The 15908-nt window shown below is 39.0% G+C and overlaps 1 protein-coding gene across 1 annotated transcript; it reads left to right on the plus strand.

Annotated features, from left to right (window-relative positions):
• The first annotated feature begins 1122 nt into the window (after positions 1-1122).
• On the plus strand, positions 1123-15291 carry TUBAL3 (tubulin, alpha-like 3). Its single transcript, XM_006891882.1, has 4 exons — positions 1123-1218; positions 6148-6394; positions 13396-13544; positions 14347-15291. Exons 1-4 carry the CDS (start codon positions 1123-1125, stop codon positions 15289-15291), a joined length of 1437 nt encoding a protein of 478 aa, XP_006891944.1.
• Positions 15292-15908: the final 617 nt, after the last annotated feature.

Raw genomic sequence — 15908 nt, forward strand, 5'->3', positions numbered from 1 at the left:
TTTTTTTTTTTTTAATTTTCTGGGAACTTGAAACCAAGTGTACTATTACTATGCTCATAAATGTATGGCAGGGTAAAGTGCAAAGGTCTCTCTCGGGTCCCCCCCACCCTTTCTTGAGTTTAAATGTTAGACAGTGATAATGAAAATAATTACCTTCTGTTTGAATACCATTCAACTTTAGTTTCTTATGTGTGAGTCACTGTAATTTTTCATGTCCTAATATTTTAAAATTCTTGAATGGAAGCAGTTTTCAAAGTAATTTTCAGCTTGGATCATCTCATTCCACTGAATTTTCTTTTCAAATGGTAAGTATCTTTTTTTATTCTTTTCATTTTCCTAAAAATTTTTGTGTCCAACGTGAAGGATTCTGTGGTGATGAAAATGCTGTGTATCTTGACTTCGTTAATGTCAATATTCTGGTATCATACTTTAGTCTTCTAGGATGTTAGCACTGGGGAAAAGTGGGTAAAAAGTTCACAAGATTTCTTTTAACTGCATGAGACTCTAATTATCTAAAAAAGTATAATTAAAAACATTTCTTCATAATAATTCACAGAAGGAGTTCTGCTGATGTAGCAATTAAGTATTGGCTTGCTATGCAAAAGATCAGGGTTTTGAGTCCACCAGCTGCTGTGTGAGAAAAAGAGGGGCAGTTTCCTCACGTTAAGATTTATAGTCTCAGAAACCAGATGGAAGGTCACCGCAAGTTGAAATTAATTCAGTGGCAGTGGGTATAGTAAGTCAGATGAGCTTTGGGCAATATTAACTAATGCACCATAATTTATCAATGTTGATATTTGTATTTGGTAGTTGATTTTTAATTATTTTGTCCATCCTCATCTGTTGGTTTGCCATATTGTTTTGGCTTGGATATTGCTGAGATGGTATAATGGATAGTAGGCCAACAGTATTACAGATATCAGATAATATGCAAACCATGGTATTTTTTTTAAACAATGATATTTTTCAATCTTCTCCTAAGCATGTGAAAGTTGGACAATGAATAAGGAGGACCAAAGAAGATGTGATGTCTTTGGTAAAAGTGCTGAATACACTATGGGCTACCAGAAGAATAAACAAATCTTAAAAGAAATACAACTAGAAGAATGATTTGGTGCAAGGATGGCAAGACATCATTTTACTTACTTTGGGAAAGTTATCAGGAAGGGCCGCTTCTTAGAGAAGGATGTTATGCCTGATAAAGTAGAAGCAATGATTGTGAGGATGGCCCAGCACTGTTATGTGCTGTGGAGTCACCTGCGACACATAGTGACCCTATGTACAACAGCTCTGAAGCCTGCCCTGTCCTGAGCCAGTCTCACTGATTCTGACATACCAACCCCTATTGAACTAGTTACTGTATCAATCCACCTCATCCGGGGCTTTCCTCTCCTGCACTGTCACTCTATACTTCTGAGCATGATATCCTTCTCCAAGAATTGGTCCCTCTTCGCCATGTGCCCAAAGTATGTGAGACGGAGCTTCATAATCCTAGCCTCCAAGGAGAAACTTGGTTTCCCCCTATCCAAACAAACCTATTTGTTTCCGTGGCAGTCCATGGTATGTTCAAGACTCTTCTTCAGCACCGCAGCTCAAAGGTATTAATTCTTCTGTCATCCTTTGTCTTTGTCCAGCTCTCTGATGCATAGCAAGTAATGGTGAAGACCATGGCCTGGGTTAAGGCACATCTTAGTCTTTAGACTGACATCATTGCTTTTCAGTACTCAGGAGAAGTGTCTGATAGCAGATTTTCCCAGTGCAATTTGTCTTTTGATTTCCAGTCTGCTGGTCCCAAGAGTGTTGATTGTGGAGCCAAGCAGGCTGTAAATGTTAACGACCTCTATCTCTTCTCTGTCAATCATGGTGCTGCCAATTGGCCCAGTGGTGGGAATCTTTGTCTTCTTGATGTTTACCTTCAACCCATATTGAAGTCTGCAGTCCTTGACCTTCTCAGCAAATATCTAAGGTCCTCCTCTGTTTTCAGCAAGCAAGGTTGTGTCATTGGCATAACTTAGGTTGTTGATGAGTCTTCCTCCAATCCTGACGCCACATTCCTCCTCATCAAGACCAGCTTCCTGAATGATCTGTTCTGCATTAACAATCAGGCCCAGCATTGTTGCTGTTATGTGCCATTGAGTCCCCTGTGACTCATAGCAACCCTATGTACAACAGCCCTAAACCCTGCTCTATCTTGTGCCATTCACACTGTCTCTGACACACTTACTCCCATTACCCCAGTCACTGAATCAATCCACCTCATAGAAGGTCTTCCTCTCCTGTGCTGTCCCTCCACTGTCCCAAGCATCACATTCCTCTCCAAGGACTGGTCCTGCCTTGAAACATGTCCAAATTATGCTAAACAAAGCTTCAGAATCCTTGCCTCCAAGGAGCAGCCAGGTTTAACCCTTTCTAGGAAGAACCTGTCTGTTTTTTAGCAGTTTATGGTATTCTCAATACTCTTCTCCAGCACCACATCTCAAAGGCAACAATTCTTTTTCTATCCTCCCTCATCATTGTCCAGCTCTCTGACACATAGCAAGTGACTGCAAAGACCATGGCTTTTATCAGGCGCACCTTAGTCTCCAGAGTGACATAATTGCTCTTCAGTACTTTGGAGAGGTCTCTAACATCAGACTTTCCCATAGCAATCAGTCTTTTAATTTCCTGGCTGCTGGTGCCAAGAGTGTTGACTTTGGAGCCAAGCAAACTGAAGCTGTGAATAATCTCAACCTCTTCACTATCTATCATGTTGCTGCCAATTGGCCCAGTGATGAGAATCTTTGTTTTCTTGATATTGAACCCCAATCTGTATTGAAGGCTGCAGTCCTTGACTCTCTGCATCAAGCGCTTCAGATCCTCCTCAGTTTCAGCAAGCAGGGCTGTGTCATCTGCATAACACAGATTGTTGATGAATCTTCCTCTAATCCTGATGCCACATTTCTCCTCATACAACCCAGCCTCCCAGATAATCTATTCTGCATATAGATTGAATAGGTATGGAGATAGGACACATCCCTGGCATACAACCTTCCTAATTTTGAACCATTCAGTGTTTTCTTGTTCTAGGTGGTGCTTATTTCTGTGGTACACAAGGTTGCTATGAATTGGAAGTTACTCAGTAATACTCAACAATGTTGTTGTTGTTGTTATGTGCCATCAAGTCGTTTGCGACTCATACCGACCCTATGTACAACAGCCCTAAACCCTGCTCTATCCTGTGCCAATCTCATTGCCTCTGACACACCCATCCCGATTACGCCAGTCACTGAATCAATCCACCTCATAGAGGGTCTTCCCCTCCTGCGCTGTCCCTCTACTCTACCCAGCATGATGTGCCTCTCTAAAGACCTGTCTCTCCTTACAACATGTCCAAAGTATGTCAGGCGAAGCCCCAGAATCCTTGCCTCCAAGGAGCAGCCTGGTTTAACCCTCTCTACGATGAATCTGTTTGTTTTCTTGGCAGTCCATGGGACATTCAATACTCTTCTCCAGCACCACAGCTCAAAGGCGTCAATTCTCCTTCTATCCTCCCTAGTCATTGTCCAACTCTCTGATGCATAACAAGGGATTGGAAAAACCATGGCCTGTATCAGGTGCACCTTAGTCTCCAGAGAGACACCGTTGCTCTTGAGTACTTTAGAGAGGTCCCTAACCACAGACTTTCCCATTGCAATATGTTTTTTGATTTCCTGGCTACTGGTGCCAAGAGTGTTGACCGTGGAGCCGAGCAAACTGAAGGTGTGAACACTCTCAATCTCTTTGCCATCCATATAACAACAAAATATTTGTAGTATGACTAATAGGGAGCTCTGTGGCCCAGTGGCAACAAGTTGCGGTCCAGTCCTGAAGGCACGGGGTTTGAGGCCACTCGCTGCTCTGCAGAAGGATGGACAGTCTCCTCCCGTGTGATTAACTGTCTCTGAAAACTCCACCAGTGGGTCAGCTCTTGGTCAGTTCCAACTCTACGGCACACAACATCAACAGTGTGATTAATATTTTAACAGCTAGTTTTAAACGCCAAATAGAGGTTTGGCTATTGATTGGTAAGACTATTGGCTATTGATTATTAAGCAAGATGCTTTTTAAGTTATAAATTTGCAACAAGACTGTTTTTGTTCCAAGAACGATATTTACCCAGAGATGAAATAAGAGGAAGCTCTACCCAAGAATGAATTTTAATTTCTTGTAAGCAAAGAAACCTGTGTTATGTCTTGCAAATTGAAGATACAAAGGTCAAAGATTTTAATGCAGCTGAAGATGAACAGAGTCCAAGTTAGATTGCAGAGGTGTGACTGGCAAGAATGCTCTCTGTCTTATTCTTAGACTAGTGGCATGTGCAGCCGCAGACAAGTGATTGGCCTTGGCCTGAGATTATATTGCAGATGAGTCTTAGTTCTCGGCAAAGTGCAACCCCAGGTGAATACAGGTGTGCCTATCAGTTTATCAAGTCAAAAGATCTGAACAGTCTGATGATGCAGAAAACAGGATCCTGCCTCTGTAGAGTTCTCAGAGTGAACTTGGGACAATAGACCCTGACTGTCAAAACTCAACAATCTTAATGTCAGCAACTGCTGCTATTTTAAAATATTTTTCAGGTTTAATTTTTCATTTCTCCTCAGAGTAGATATTTGTTCCTGATTTACTAATTTTGAGCTGACAGACAACTCACTTGTCACAACAAGCCCTTATAAAATCCATTATATTAAAAATATGAGGTGCATGTAATAGTTTATAATAACAAATGAGTACTGCTTGCAAATTAGTGACGTGTATAAAAACATTGTTTTTATCACTATATTGTAATAATAAATATACTCTAGTGTGTCTAGAGTGTTTCTTTACTTTTTTTTTAATTCCTAGAAAAGCACACTATATACTATATACCAAGAAAAGTATTTGACTAACTGATGCTAAATGTGAACTATACGTAACTGTTCCTACCTATGTACAAATTAAAAACAGGTTTAGGAATGAAATTCATTCATAATCCATCTATGGTGATAAAAATTGGGCAGTAATCTTAAGGAGAAAGCTATATTCTTAGGTTTTTCATGAGGTAGGATGGGGGGCATTATGTGGTAAAAAAAATTAGGCAAACAAACAGAAAAATCACTTAGGGTAGAGATACATCTAGAGTTAATATTTTGATGCATTTTCTTTTAGATTTTCCTGTATCTGTTTTAAAATCAAATTTTGCTGTAGTGAAATAGAAACAAAATGTTTCTATTTCAACTGCTTTTTATGCATGTGATTCAACAACATAACATATTCATCAAGTTATGTAACCATCATCACTGTTTCTAGGTTTTTTCACCACCAATAACAGAATGTCTATGCTGTCTTTCAAATATGAGTGATATTACGCTCTATCTGCAATTATATTTTAAATGCTTCTGCTTAATATTTTATCGTAAGCATTTTCCATGCTTTTGTACTCCAAGAAGTGACTATTTGGTGAATTCCATTGTGCCTATATCTTTGCATTTTAGATTCTTTCATAATTTATTGATATTGTTTGTAATTTACAACAGATATCTCATGTTTCATTTTTTTACATTGATTTATACTAAAATTTTTTATGTATAGCTCTTCACTATGCTTTAGCAAATCTTTACCTGGATTTTTGAATCTTACGATAAAGAGGCTTTTACATTTTTGGAAAATTGAGTCTATTCCTTTTATCTTTTGTAATTTTTAAACTTAGGATGTCCTTTCTTATTTAGACACTAGATAAAAAGTTAACTATAAAATGTCATGACATGAAAATATAATAAATTGAATCTATTTGCCATGAATTTTATTATGAGACAAAGGTATATGTTGATTCTTTTTCCACAGATAACTAGGCAAATTTATTCTGGGCAAATAGGTCTGGTGTATACATGGTTTTAACCTAGATATCAGACCAATAATCAGTAGGTACTTAACCTGTGTTGTTAAAGGAAAACTTTTAGTGGAAGTTGGTATTTGTTTTCCATTATTTCTGAAGGCTATGAATACTTCGGTTTTTGGTTTACATGATATACTTTAATTATCCTGATAAAATTATTTTTCTTCCTGGTTTAAGAGAACATGACTTCTTTTTTCCATGATTTGTAACCAGAAGTTCTTACTTAAGAAGGTCTGTCCCATTCTGATTTACTGCAGAGGGAGTGCCTTTCTATTCACGTTGGCCAAGCTGGTGTCCAGATTGGGGATGCTCTTTGGGAGCTCTATTGCCTGGAACATGGGATACAGCCAGATGGTGTTGTTCTTGACAGTAAAATAGATCAACTGGGAAATACTCAAATGGAAACGATGAATTCTCCATATTTCGATACATTCTTCTGTGAGACAAGAACTGGAAAGTATGTGCCACGAGCTCTCTTCATGGACCTGGAACCAACTGTTATTGGTAAAGTGAAGCTTTGCAGTCTATGTACTCAGTCAGACCCACAATGAAAGCAATCAAGTATCAATGGTTGAAAGTATCAAATTATATCTCTATCATCTCTATCTCTATCTCTCTATCTCTATCATCTCTATCTCTATCTCTATCTCTATCTCTATCTCTGTCTCTATCTCTATCTGCATCGGGTCATTTGGATTTTGCCCAAGTTTAGAGAATTGGTCAATGGCCATGTAGCATCATAAGATGGCAAACACATCCAAAGGAAAAATTAACCTTATTTTTCTCTATGATTGTTGTTGTCGTTTGATGCCGTCGAGTTGTAGACGACTCATAGCGACCCTATGAACGAACAGCCTGAGCACTGTTGGTACATAGAGTTTCTGGAGGCAAAGCCATTTCGGAAGTGGATGCCGCTCCTGCTTCCAGGCTTGATTTAGTCGGGAAGCTCCAGCCAACACTGTCCACCATGGGTACCCATTACCATGATTGGCACATCACTGTCACAGTCTTCAGCATCACAGCAACCATGAGTTGCCTCTGTACAGCAATGCACAGACCAGTGCTATACCACCTAGAAGAATGTTTGACAGGAGATTAAATGAACTAAATTTGTATTTATTTCTTCATACATACATATATGTTATAACAGAACACTAAATCTTTTCCTGATTTCAGAGCTAGTTGCTAGAAACTACTAGCAAAGAATGTGAACGTTTGTTATTATTACTCATACAGAGTAAAATATTTTTTAAAATAATGCTAAAGTTGGGAGTCAAAGAAATCTTCTAATTGTGGGTTGTTTTTGTTGTTATTATGTGCTGTCGAGTCACCTGCGACTCATAGTGACCCTATGTACAATAGTCCTATGTACAACCCTGCTCTATCCTGTGCCAACCTTGTTGTCTCTGACACACCCTCTCTGATTACCCCAGTCACTGAATCAATCCACCTTATAGAGGATCTTCCTCTCCTGTGCTGTCCCTCTACCCTCCCAAGCATGACATTTGTCTCCAAGGACTGCTCTCTCCTTTCAACATGTCCAAAGTATGTCAGACGAAGCTTCCGAATCCTTGCTTCCAGGAGCAGCCTGGTTTAACCCTCTCCAGGATGAACCTGCTTGTTTTCTTAGCAGTCCATGGTATATTCAATACTCTTCTCCAATACCAGAGCTCAAAGGCATCAATTCTCCTATAATCCCTAGTTATTGTCTAGCTCTCTGACCCATAACAAGTGATTACAAAGACCATGGCCTGTATCAGGCACAACTTGGTCTCTAGAGTGACACCATTGCTCTTCAGTACTTTGGAGAGGTCCCTAACAGCAGACTTTCTCATCACAATGTATCTTTTAATTCCCTGGCTGGTGGTGCCAAGAGTATTGACTTTGGAGCCAAGCAAACTAAAGCTTGTTGGCCTTGACATCCACAATGAACACAAGTGTGTTGTTATCTTCTATCTTCTTCATGGCTGACTCAGTGGTCAGGGGAAATTTGATGATGGCATAGTGATCAAGCTTGTTTCTCCTGAGGACGCTCCTCCCGGGGTATTTAGGTGCCTGTGGAATCTCAGCGTCTTGGGCTGCCGGAAGGTGGGTGACGTGCAGATCTTCTTTTTCTTTTGGCTGTGGCTGTCCTTCAGGACTGCCTTCTTGGCCTTTAATGCCTTTGCTTTGGCTTCAGTTTTGGGAGGGGGAGGCGCCTCCTTGCTGCTGGTACCAAGGGTGTTGACTGTGGATCAAAGCGAGATGAAATCACTGACAATATCAAACTTTTCTCCATCTATCATGGTAAGAAACTGCACTGCAATCCCAAAGGCTTGCCATTTGAATCTACCAGCTGCTCTATGGGAGAAGGTTGGGCAAGCTTTTGTGTGATTAACTTTCTCTGAAAACCTGGTAGAGGGTCAACTATCGGTTGGTTCTGACTTGGCAGCACACAACAACAACAGGAATAATTAGTATATTCAGTTATGAGTATGTTGTAGTGTGCAGACTTCATGTGGAGTTGTGATGCCGAGAATGTAGAACAGAAACTATTTGAGCGATTATGTTAAAACAGAGCAGAGTAATTAAAAAAAAATCAAATGAATGTCCAAGACAGAATTGAGAGGTAACTTCAATGGTAAAATCACTGTAGAAAATGATATGGCATTTCAACCAAAAGCTTGACATAAAAATAATGATTTAGCAATCTAGTTCTTAGGTATACATAACAGAGAACTAAGAGCTATGACACAAACATATGCACACCAGTGTTCACTGCATTTTTTGTTCACAACAGCAAAAAGATAGAAACTACTTAAGTGTCCATCAGTAGCAAAATTAATAAACAAACTGTAGCTGATACATACAATGGAATCTATGCACAGTTAAAGAACAATGATGAATATGAGAAACATTTCACAACATGGATGACTCTGGAAGACATTCTGTTGAGTGAAATAAGCCAATTACAAGAAGACAGGTACTGTCCAGGGTCACAATTATAAAAACTCAAGAGAAGACTTATACACAGAAAGAAACATTGTTTTATGGTTACTAGGAATGGTAGGCTTGGTCGGGAAAATTATATGCTAACTTTGTTGAAGGAATGACAATATGCAATATGAATGGATCCAGGCATACATAACAAAATCAAAAAAAGATACGGAAATATACAAATGAGGGAAAGGAAATGATAAATACACAATAAAAACAGTATTTAAGTGGATAAATAAGCAGTTATGTAAGCTAAGAGGTTGACAGGAATATGGTGGAAGTTGAGAGTACATCCACAGTCACATATATGGTTGACAGATACTCCAGCATAGTTTGTACAGGTTGCAAATACACCTACATATACAATACAATATAATGTGTAAGGGGCACAGTCATGAAAACCAATTGAACAATTGTTGTTGTTAAGTGCAGTCAAGACTCAGAGCGACCCTATGAACAACAGATCTGTACCCTGTCGTCCTATTGCCATTCTCGTAATTTCTGGCATACTGCACCCACTGCTGCAGTCACTGTGTCAATCCATCTCATTGAAGGTCTTTCTCTGACTATCCTTCATCTTTCTAAGCATGGCGTCTCTTTCCAAGGAATAACCTTTCCTAGCAACACACCCAAAGTATATGAGATGAAGCTTTGATATCTTTGTCTCCAAAGAGCACTCTGGCTGAAATTTCTCCAATACATACATATCTCTTCTTTTGGTAGTCCATGGAGTATTCAGTACCCTTCTCTTAACACCACAGCTCAGAGACATTATTTCTTCTTCTGCCATTCTTATTCATTGTCCAGCTCTCAGATGAATAGTAAGTGAATGAAAAGACCATTGCCTGAATTGGGTGCACCTTAGTCTTCAAACTGACATCATTGCTCTTCATTAATTTGGGAGGTCCCTGACTGCAGATTTTCCCAATGCAGTGCATCTCCTGATCTCCTTGCTGCTGGTACCAAGGGTGTTGACTGTGGATCAAAGTGAGATGAAATCACTGACAATATCAAACTTTTCTCCATCTATCATGGTGTTGCCTATTGAATCTAGTGGTGAAAATTCTTGCTTTCTTAATGTTGAAATGTAATCCATATTGATAACCAATTAGTCATAACCAGATAACTCCTGACACTGAGAGCCAGGGACCATATCCTTTTTTGGGGGGGAGGGAACCATAGTCTTGAGGGACATCTAGTTCAACTGATATAAACACAATTCATAAAGACAATGTTTTACATTTTGCTTGATAAGGAGTAATAGGCATCTTAAAAGCTTGTGAGTGGCCATTTCATGACAACTATTGATCTCTTTCCATTGGAGCTAAGAGAAGGAAGAAACCACATTCCAGGATACAAGAATTCCAAAGGACTGATTGATCTCTTAAATCACAGTTTCCACTAACATGAGACAAGAATTAAATGGTACCCAGCTATCTACTAACCATTCTGACTGAGATCTCAATAGAATGTATTGGATGGAGTGGGAGAAAAAGAATAAAAATTAAAATTAATAAGAAAGTCCAGATATACTGGCTGGAATCTCTGAGACTATGACTCTTAGAAAACTTTATAACTTAGAACTAAAGCCATTTTTTTAAAAATATAGAATGCTTCACAAATTTGCATCTCTCATCCTTGCACAGGGGTCAAGCTAATCTTCTCTAGATCATTCCAATTTTAGTATGTGCTGCTGAAAGGAGCACTAAGCCACTCTTGAACTAATTTTTCAGATGGATAAAAGATAATCTTACAAGTGAGCAATAAATACTCTGTTCCTTACTGAAAGGAACATACTCTTAAGAGCATTTAATTATGTGAGAACACAGTCAAATGTTTAGCTAAGAGCAAAGTTAAAAAGACGGGAAGGGGCAGTAAAACAAAGTGAACCAAAATGGGGAACTTGAGGTGGAAAAGGATAGAGTGCTGACACATTTTGGTAGTTGCAACCAATATCACAGGACAACCTGTGTATAAATTTCAAAAAATAAAACCAACTCACTTTGTAAATTTTTACTTAAATCATAATAACATACTTTCTGAAAGAAATTTTTTACTGATTCAGTAATGTAATTGTTAAAGAAATAGAAATTCCGAAGGAAGACTTGTGTAAGTGAAGTTTGGTTTTGAACATAATGCATTTAAAGTGTCAGCTGATTGGTCCCAGTTGAAAACAGAACTGGTACATAAAAAACTATGAAAATATATAGTCACATTTAACCTAAGGTGATTTTCTAATCAAGAAACAATGGGTTTTGGTTGCAATTTTGCTATTTCTTTCTTGTTTAAAGTGTGGTAAATTTGCATATTATAAAATTTTCATCTCACTGTATTGTGCAATTACTAAAACTGTCTACTATCAAAATCCGTTTGTCATTTCAAACAGAAAGTCTTATATGTATGTACCCATTAAGCATAATTTCTCTCCACCCAAATTCTGATAAACTCTACCATGCTTTTTGTCTTATAAATTCATCTCTTCTACATATTTTAGGTAAATGGAATAAAAAACCTCCCCTTTTGTGCCTGGTTTATTTAAATTAGCATAATGTTTTAAAGTTTCAGCTCTGTCATAGGAGGTATCAGAATTTAATTCCTCTTTAATGGTTGAATAATGTTCCATTATATGTGGTATGCCACATTTTGCTTATCCATTCAGCTTTTGGTGGACACTTGGGTTATTTCTACCCTTTGTCTAAGGGCATTTCATTATGAGCAATGCTGTCAGGAATATTGGTCTATGATAATATATACTGAAGTCTCCTGTATTCATACCCTAAGAATGGAATTGTGAAGTCATTGGTGGTTCTATGTTTAACTTTGTGAAGAACTGCCAATTTTTCTTTTTCTGCTGAGGTTGTGCTACAGAAGAAGAAAGATAACATTGACATTATGCAACATCTCCTTATAGGGAATAGTATTTTTAAATTCACAGAAGCCTGAAGGTATGTAACAAATTGAACCAGCTTAGTGTAGCTAGAACTTACAGTCTGAGAAGGAGAACAATGAAAGATGAGGTTGGGAAGATCTTCAGAGGTAGAGCCAACCCAGGAGCATAGTCAAGGGAAAGTAAGAAAGTTATAATCAGAGAAAGAATTTTGCAAGTTTAAGACTTTGGCAATAGAACAATTCTGAGTAATGTTGATTCAAGTGAAGAAGTGCTAAATGGTAATGGAGCTAAGAAAGTTCTAGACTATCAGATGAAAAGAGTTGAAAGTTATTGAACTCTCTGAATGTTAGGTAAGGGTTTTACCTAAGGAAAGTTAGTTAAGTCAAGTACTGAACTCTGAGAAGGGCAGATAAGTGTCCAGGATGTTAGAAAGGATGGCATGAGTGTACTGTTAATCGCATTTGAATCATGAGGGCATTAAAATTTGTCATACTTTCTTAATAGCCTCATTTAGAACATCAATAACAATTTAGGTTTCTACACTTTCCCAAAGAACACTTTATTTGTTATTTTGTGGATAGAAATATTTGTCATAAAATATAAAAATGCCCTAAGTATGCTCAATGTCAAGAAGACAAAGATTCTCACAACTGGACCAATTAGCAACATCAGGATGGATGGTGAAGAGATTGAGATTGTTCACAGCTTTAGTTTGCTTGGATCCACAGTCAACACTCTTGGCAACAGCAGCCAGGAAATTAAAAGACGTATTGCGATGGAAAAGTCTGCTATTAGGGACCTCTCCAAAGTGCTGAAGAGCAATGGTGTCTCCCTGGAGACTAAGGTGCATCTGATAGAGGCCATGGTCTTTGCAATCACTTGTTATGTGTCACAGAGTTGAAAAATGACTAGGGAGGATAGAAGGAGAATTGTTGCCTTTGAGTTGTGGTGTTGGAGAAGAATATTGAGGGTACCAAGAGGGTTAAACCAGGCTGCTCCTTGGAGGCAAGGATTCTGAGGCTTTGTCTGACATACCTTGGACATGTTGTAAGGAGGGACTGATCCTTGGAGAGGACATCATGCTTGAAAGGGTGGAGGTACAGAGCAGGAGGGGAAGGCCCTTCTATGAGGTGGATGGATTGATTCAGTGACTGGGATAATCGGGATGGGAGTGTCAGAGACAGTGCGATTGGCACAGGACAGAGCAGAGTTTAGGGCTTTTGTACATAGGGTCACTATGAGTCGCAAGTTACTCGATGGTGGATAACAACAACAACAACAACAACAAGTATAGTAAGAAAAATATACTTTCAGTTTGTGTGCAAAGAATTGCATTCTTTTCTAAACTTATTCTTGGGTGCCATCAAGTTGATTCCCACTTGTGGAGACTGTACGGCAGTAAAACAAATTAATGGGGTTTTCTAGGCTATAATTATTGGGGAAATAGATTGCTAGGTCTTTCTCCCTAACAGTTACAGTATGGATTTGAATTGCCTTTTGCCTAGAAGCTGAAAGTTTAACTCCTGGTGGCTCCATGCTTCCATTTTCCAACCTAAGAAAAGCTATTTTTGGGAAAGAATGGTGGTTGGATTAGAGTTGAATTGAGCAGAATGCATTGATTTACTTTCACTTCCTGCAGATAAGACTCGTACAGGCAAATACTGCTCACTCTTCCACCCAGAGCAGCTCGTTAGTGGAAAGGAAGACGCTGCGAACAACTACGCCCGAGGCCACTACTCTGTGGGGCCAGAGATCCTGGACCTCGTTCTAGAGAGAATTCGAAAGCTGGTAAGTGATCCTCTCCTTTAGATAGGGCCGTGTTGGGGTGCTTCCGATCCTGTAGTGGGACTCCTCCCAAGTATCAGCAGCATTATTTAATACCAAGAGGAACGCTGGTGATACAATGGCTGTTCAGCAGCTAAACTTGAAACGCAGCCAGCAGCTCTGTGGGAAGAGAAAGGGTGATTTACTTCCGTAAAGATTATAGCTTGGAAAATCCTGTAGTGTAGTTCTGCTCTATTATGAGGTGAAAACTGGCTGAGGGGTAGGATCTGTACGCCTTTTTCCCAGCTACTTACTGACCTCTACTCCTGTAAGGACCTGGAGTCAGGTGAATCTTTTTCCTATTGGAGACTTGGTGTAACTAGGTAAATACAACGCCTTTCATGCCAGCACAGAAGATTGAGTATAGATGTGATAAACACTTCAACTACTGTGAAGGAGGAAAGATTTGGCTTCAGTATTTTGCTAGCCATATTATTTTCTTTGTTTTGAATAAAGGACCTTGCTTTAGAGCAAACACAGATAAATTCATGGAAGGCATTAAAAGTATACATGCTTTGTTCATAGTGAAACTTCGAGGCACTTCTACTCCAGAAGCACCACATTTCAAAGTAGATCTGTTTGCTGTGCAGTTAGTTATCCTAGTTACTAATCTTTTCTCAAAAAAAAGGATTTTTTTTTTCTATTTTATTGTTGTTGTTTGGGAGGGGGGTTAAGGATTAGGGTAGAAGGACTTATTGTATCCTTTCATTATAATTCTTTCTGAATTTTTCTGACTGGGTTCTCACATCCCATTTACCCCAACCAGGTGGAACAGTGCAGTGGACTTCAAGGATTTTTAATTTTCCGAAGCTTTGGAGGAGGCACCGGATCAGGATTTACATCTCTCTTAATAGAACAACTTTCAGTAGAATACAGCAAGAAGACTAAGCTGGAGTTCTCAGTTTACCCTGCCCCCAGGGTTTCCAGCACTGTGGTGGAGCCTTACAACTCCATCCTCACTACCCATTCCACCATAGAGTACTCAGACTGTGTCTTCATGGTGGACAACGAAGCCATCTATGACATGTGCCATAGTAAACTTGGTGTTGAACGCCCTTCTTATGCTAATATTAATAGGCTGGTAAGTCAGGTAGTGTCTTCTATTACTGCTTCCCTCCGGTTTAAAGGGTCTTTGAATGTGGACCTAATTGAATTCCAGACCAATCTAGTACCATATCCAAGAATACATTTCCCCGTGGCAACATATGCTCCTGTTGTCTCTGCTGACAAAGCTTATCATGAACGTTTCTCTGTGGCAGATATCACTGCTGCTTGCTTTGAGTTCTCCAACCAGCTAGTCAAGTGTGACCCTCGGCTTGGGAAGTATATGGCTTGCTGCCTTCTTTACAGAGGAGATGTGGTCCCTACGGATGTAAATAATGCCATTGTTGCCATGAAGTCAAGGAACTCTGTTCAGTTTGTAGATTGGTGTCCAACTGGCTTCAAGGTGGGCATCAACCATCAGCCACCCACCATGATCCCAGGAGGAGACCTGGCCCATGTCCAGCGTGCTGTCTGCATGCTGAGCAACACCACAGCGATTGCAGAGGCCTGGGCCCGTCTGGACCACAAGTTTGACCTCATGTATGCCAAGCGGGCATTTCTGCATTGGTATATTAAAGAAGGCATGGAAGAAGCAGAGTTCTCTGAGGCCAGGGAAGATTTGGCAGCCCTGGAGAAGGATTATGAGGAAGCAGGGCAAAGTTTTTGATGCAAGTGTGACTGATAGAAACAAATGTGAAGTTGAAATACTTTATATTTTCAATAAACACCAAATAAATAGAGTTTGCTTTATTTAACAGGGAAAAAAATGGAATAAAATCAGACAAGACTCTAAGTTTCACACTAAGTCAAACTAGTCAATATTAATAGTAAGCACATTGTTCCTTGTCAATTAGGGTAACTCAACAAAGTTACCTATGGACTTTGTAATTTTTGGAGTCTTTTTTAGGTGCGTGTGTTTTGTCAGAATATAAATTTGACTTTATTATGTGCTTTTTAAAACAGAAAGATAAGAAATCCTAAAATTTAAGCTTTTCTTATCTGTTGTTTGCTTTTGGTTTTATTTTTGGTTTTTTTTTTTTTTGGTGGCTGGGTGTTTCTTGGGATGTTTTTGTTTTTCTTATCCTTTAATTACTTTTAAAGGATAAGAAAAGCTTAAATTTTAGTGTTTTATAGTCTCTCTGTTTAAAAAAACACATAATAAAGTCAAATTTTTATTCTGACAAAACACATACACCTAAAAAAAGAATTTTGGAAAATCTGCTGTCAGGGATCTCTTCAGAGTACTGAGAAACAGTGATGTCAGTCTAGAGACTAAGGTGTGCC

The sequence above is a fragment of the Elephantulus edwardii genome, unplaced genomic scaffold, assembly GCF_000299155.1.
Source record: "Elephantulus edwardii isolate Elephantulus edwardi_28Jun2011 unplaced genomic scaffold, EleEdw1.0 scaffold00105, whole genome shotgun sequence".
NCBI lineage: Eukaryota > Metazoa > Chordata > Mammalia > Macroscelidea > Macroscelididae > Elephantulus > Elephantulus edwardii.

Coding starts and splice junctions, on each gene's coding strand:
- TUBAL3 (XM_006891882.1), top strand. CDS start 1,123: ATGGCAAGACATCATTTTACTTACTTTGGGAAAGTTATCAGGAAGGGC. Junction 1,219..6,147: donor ATAAAGTAGAAGCAATGATT/GTGAGGATGGCC, acceptor GATTTACTGCAG/AGGGAGTGCCTTTCTATTCA. Junction 13,545..14,346: donor TAGAGAGAATTCGAAAGCTG/GTAAGTGATCCT, acceptor TACCCCAACCAG/GTGGAACAGTGCAGTGGACT.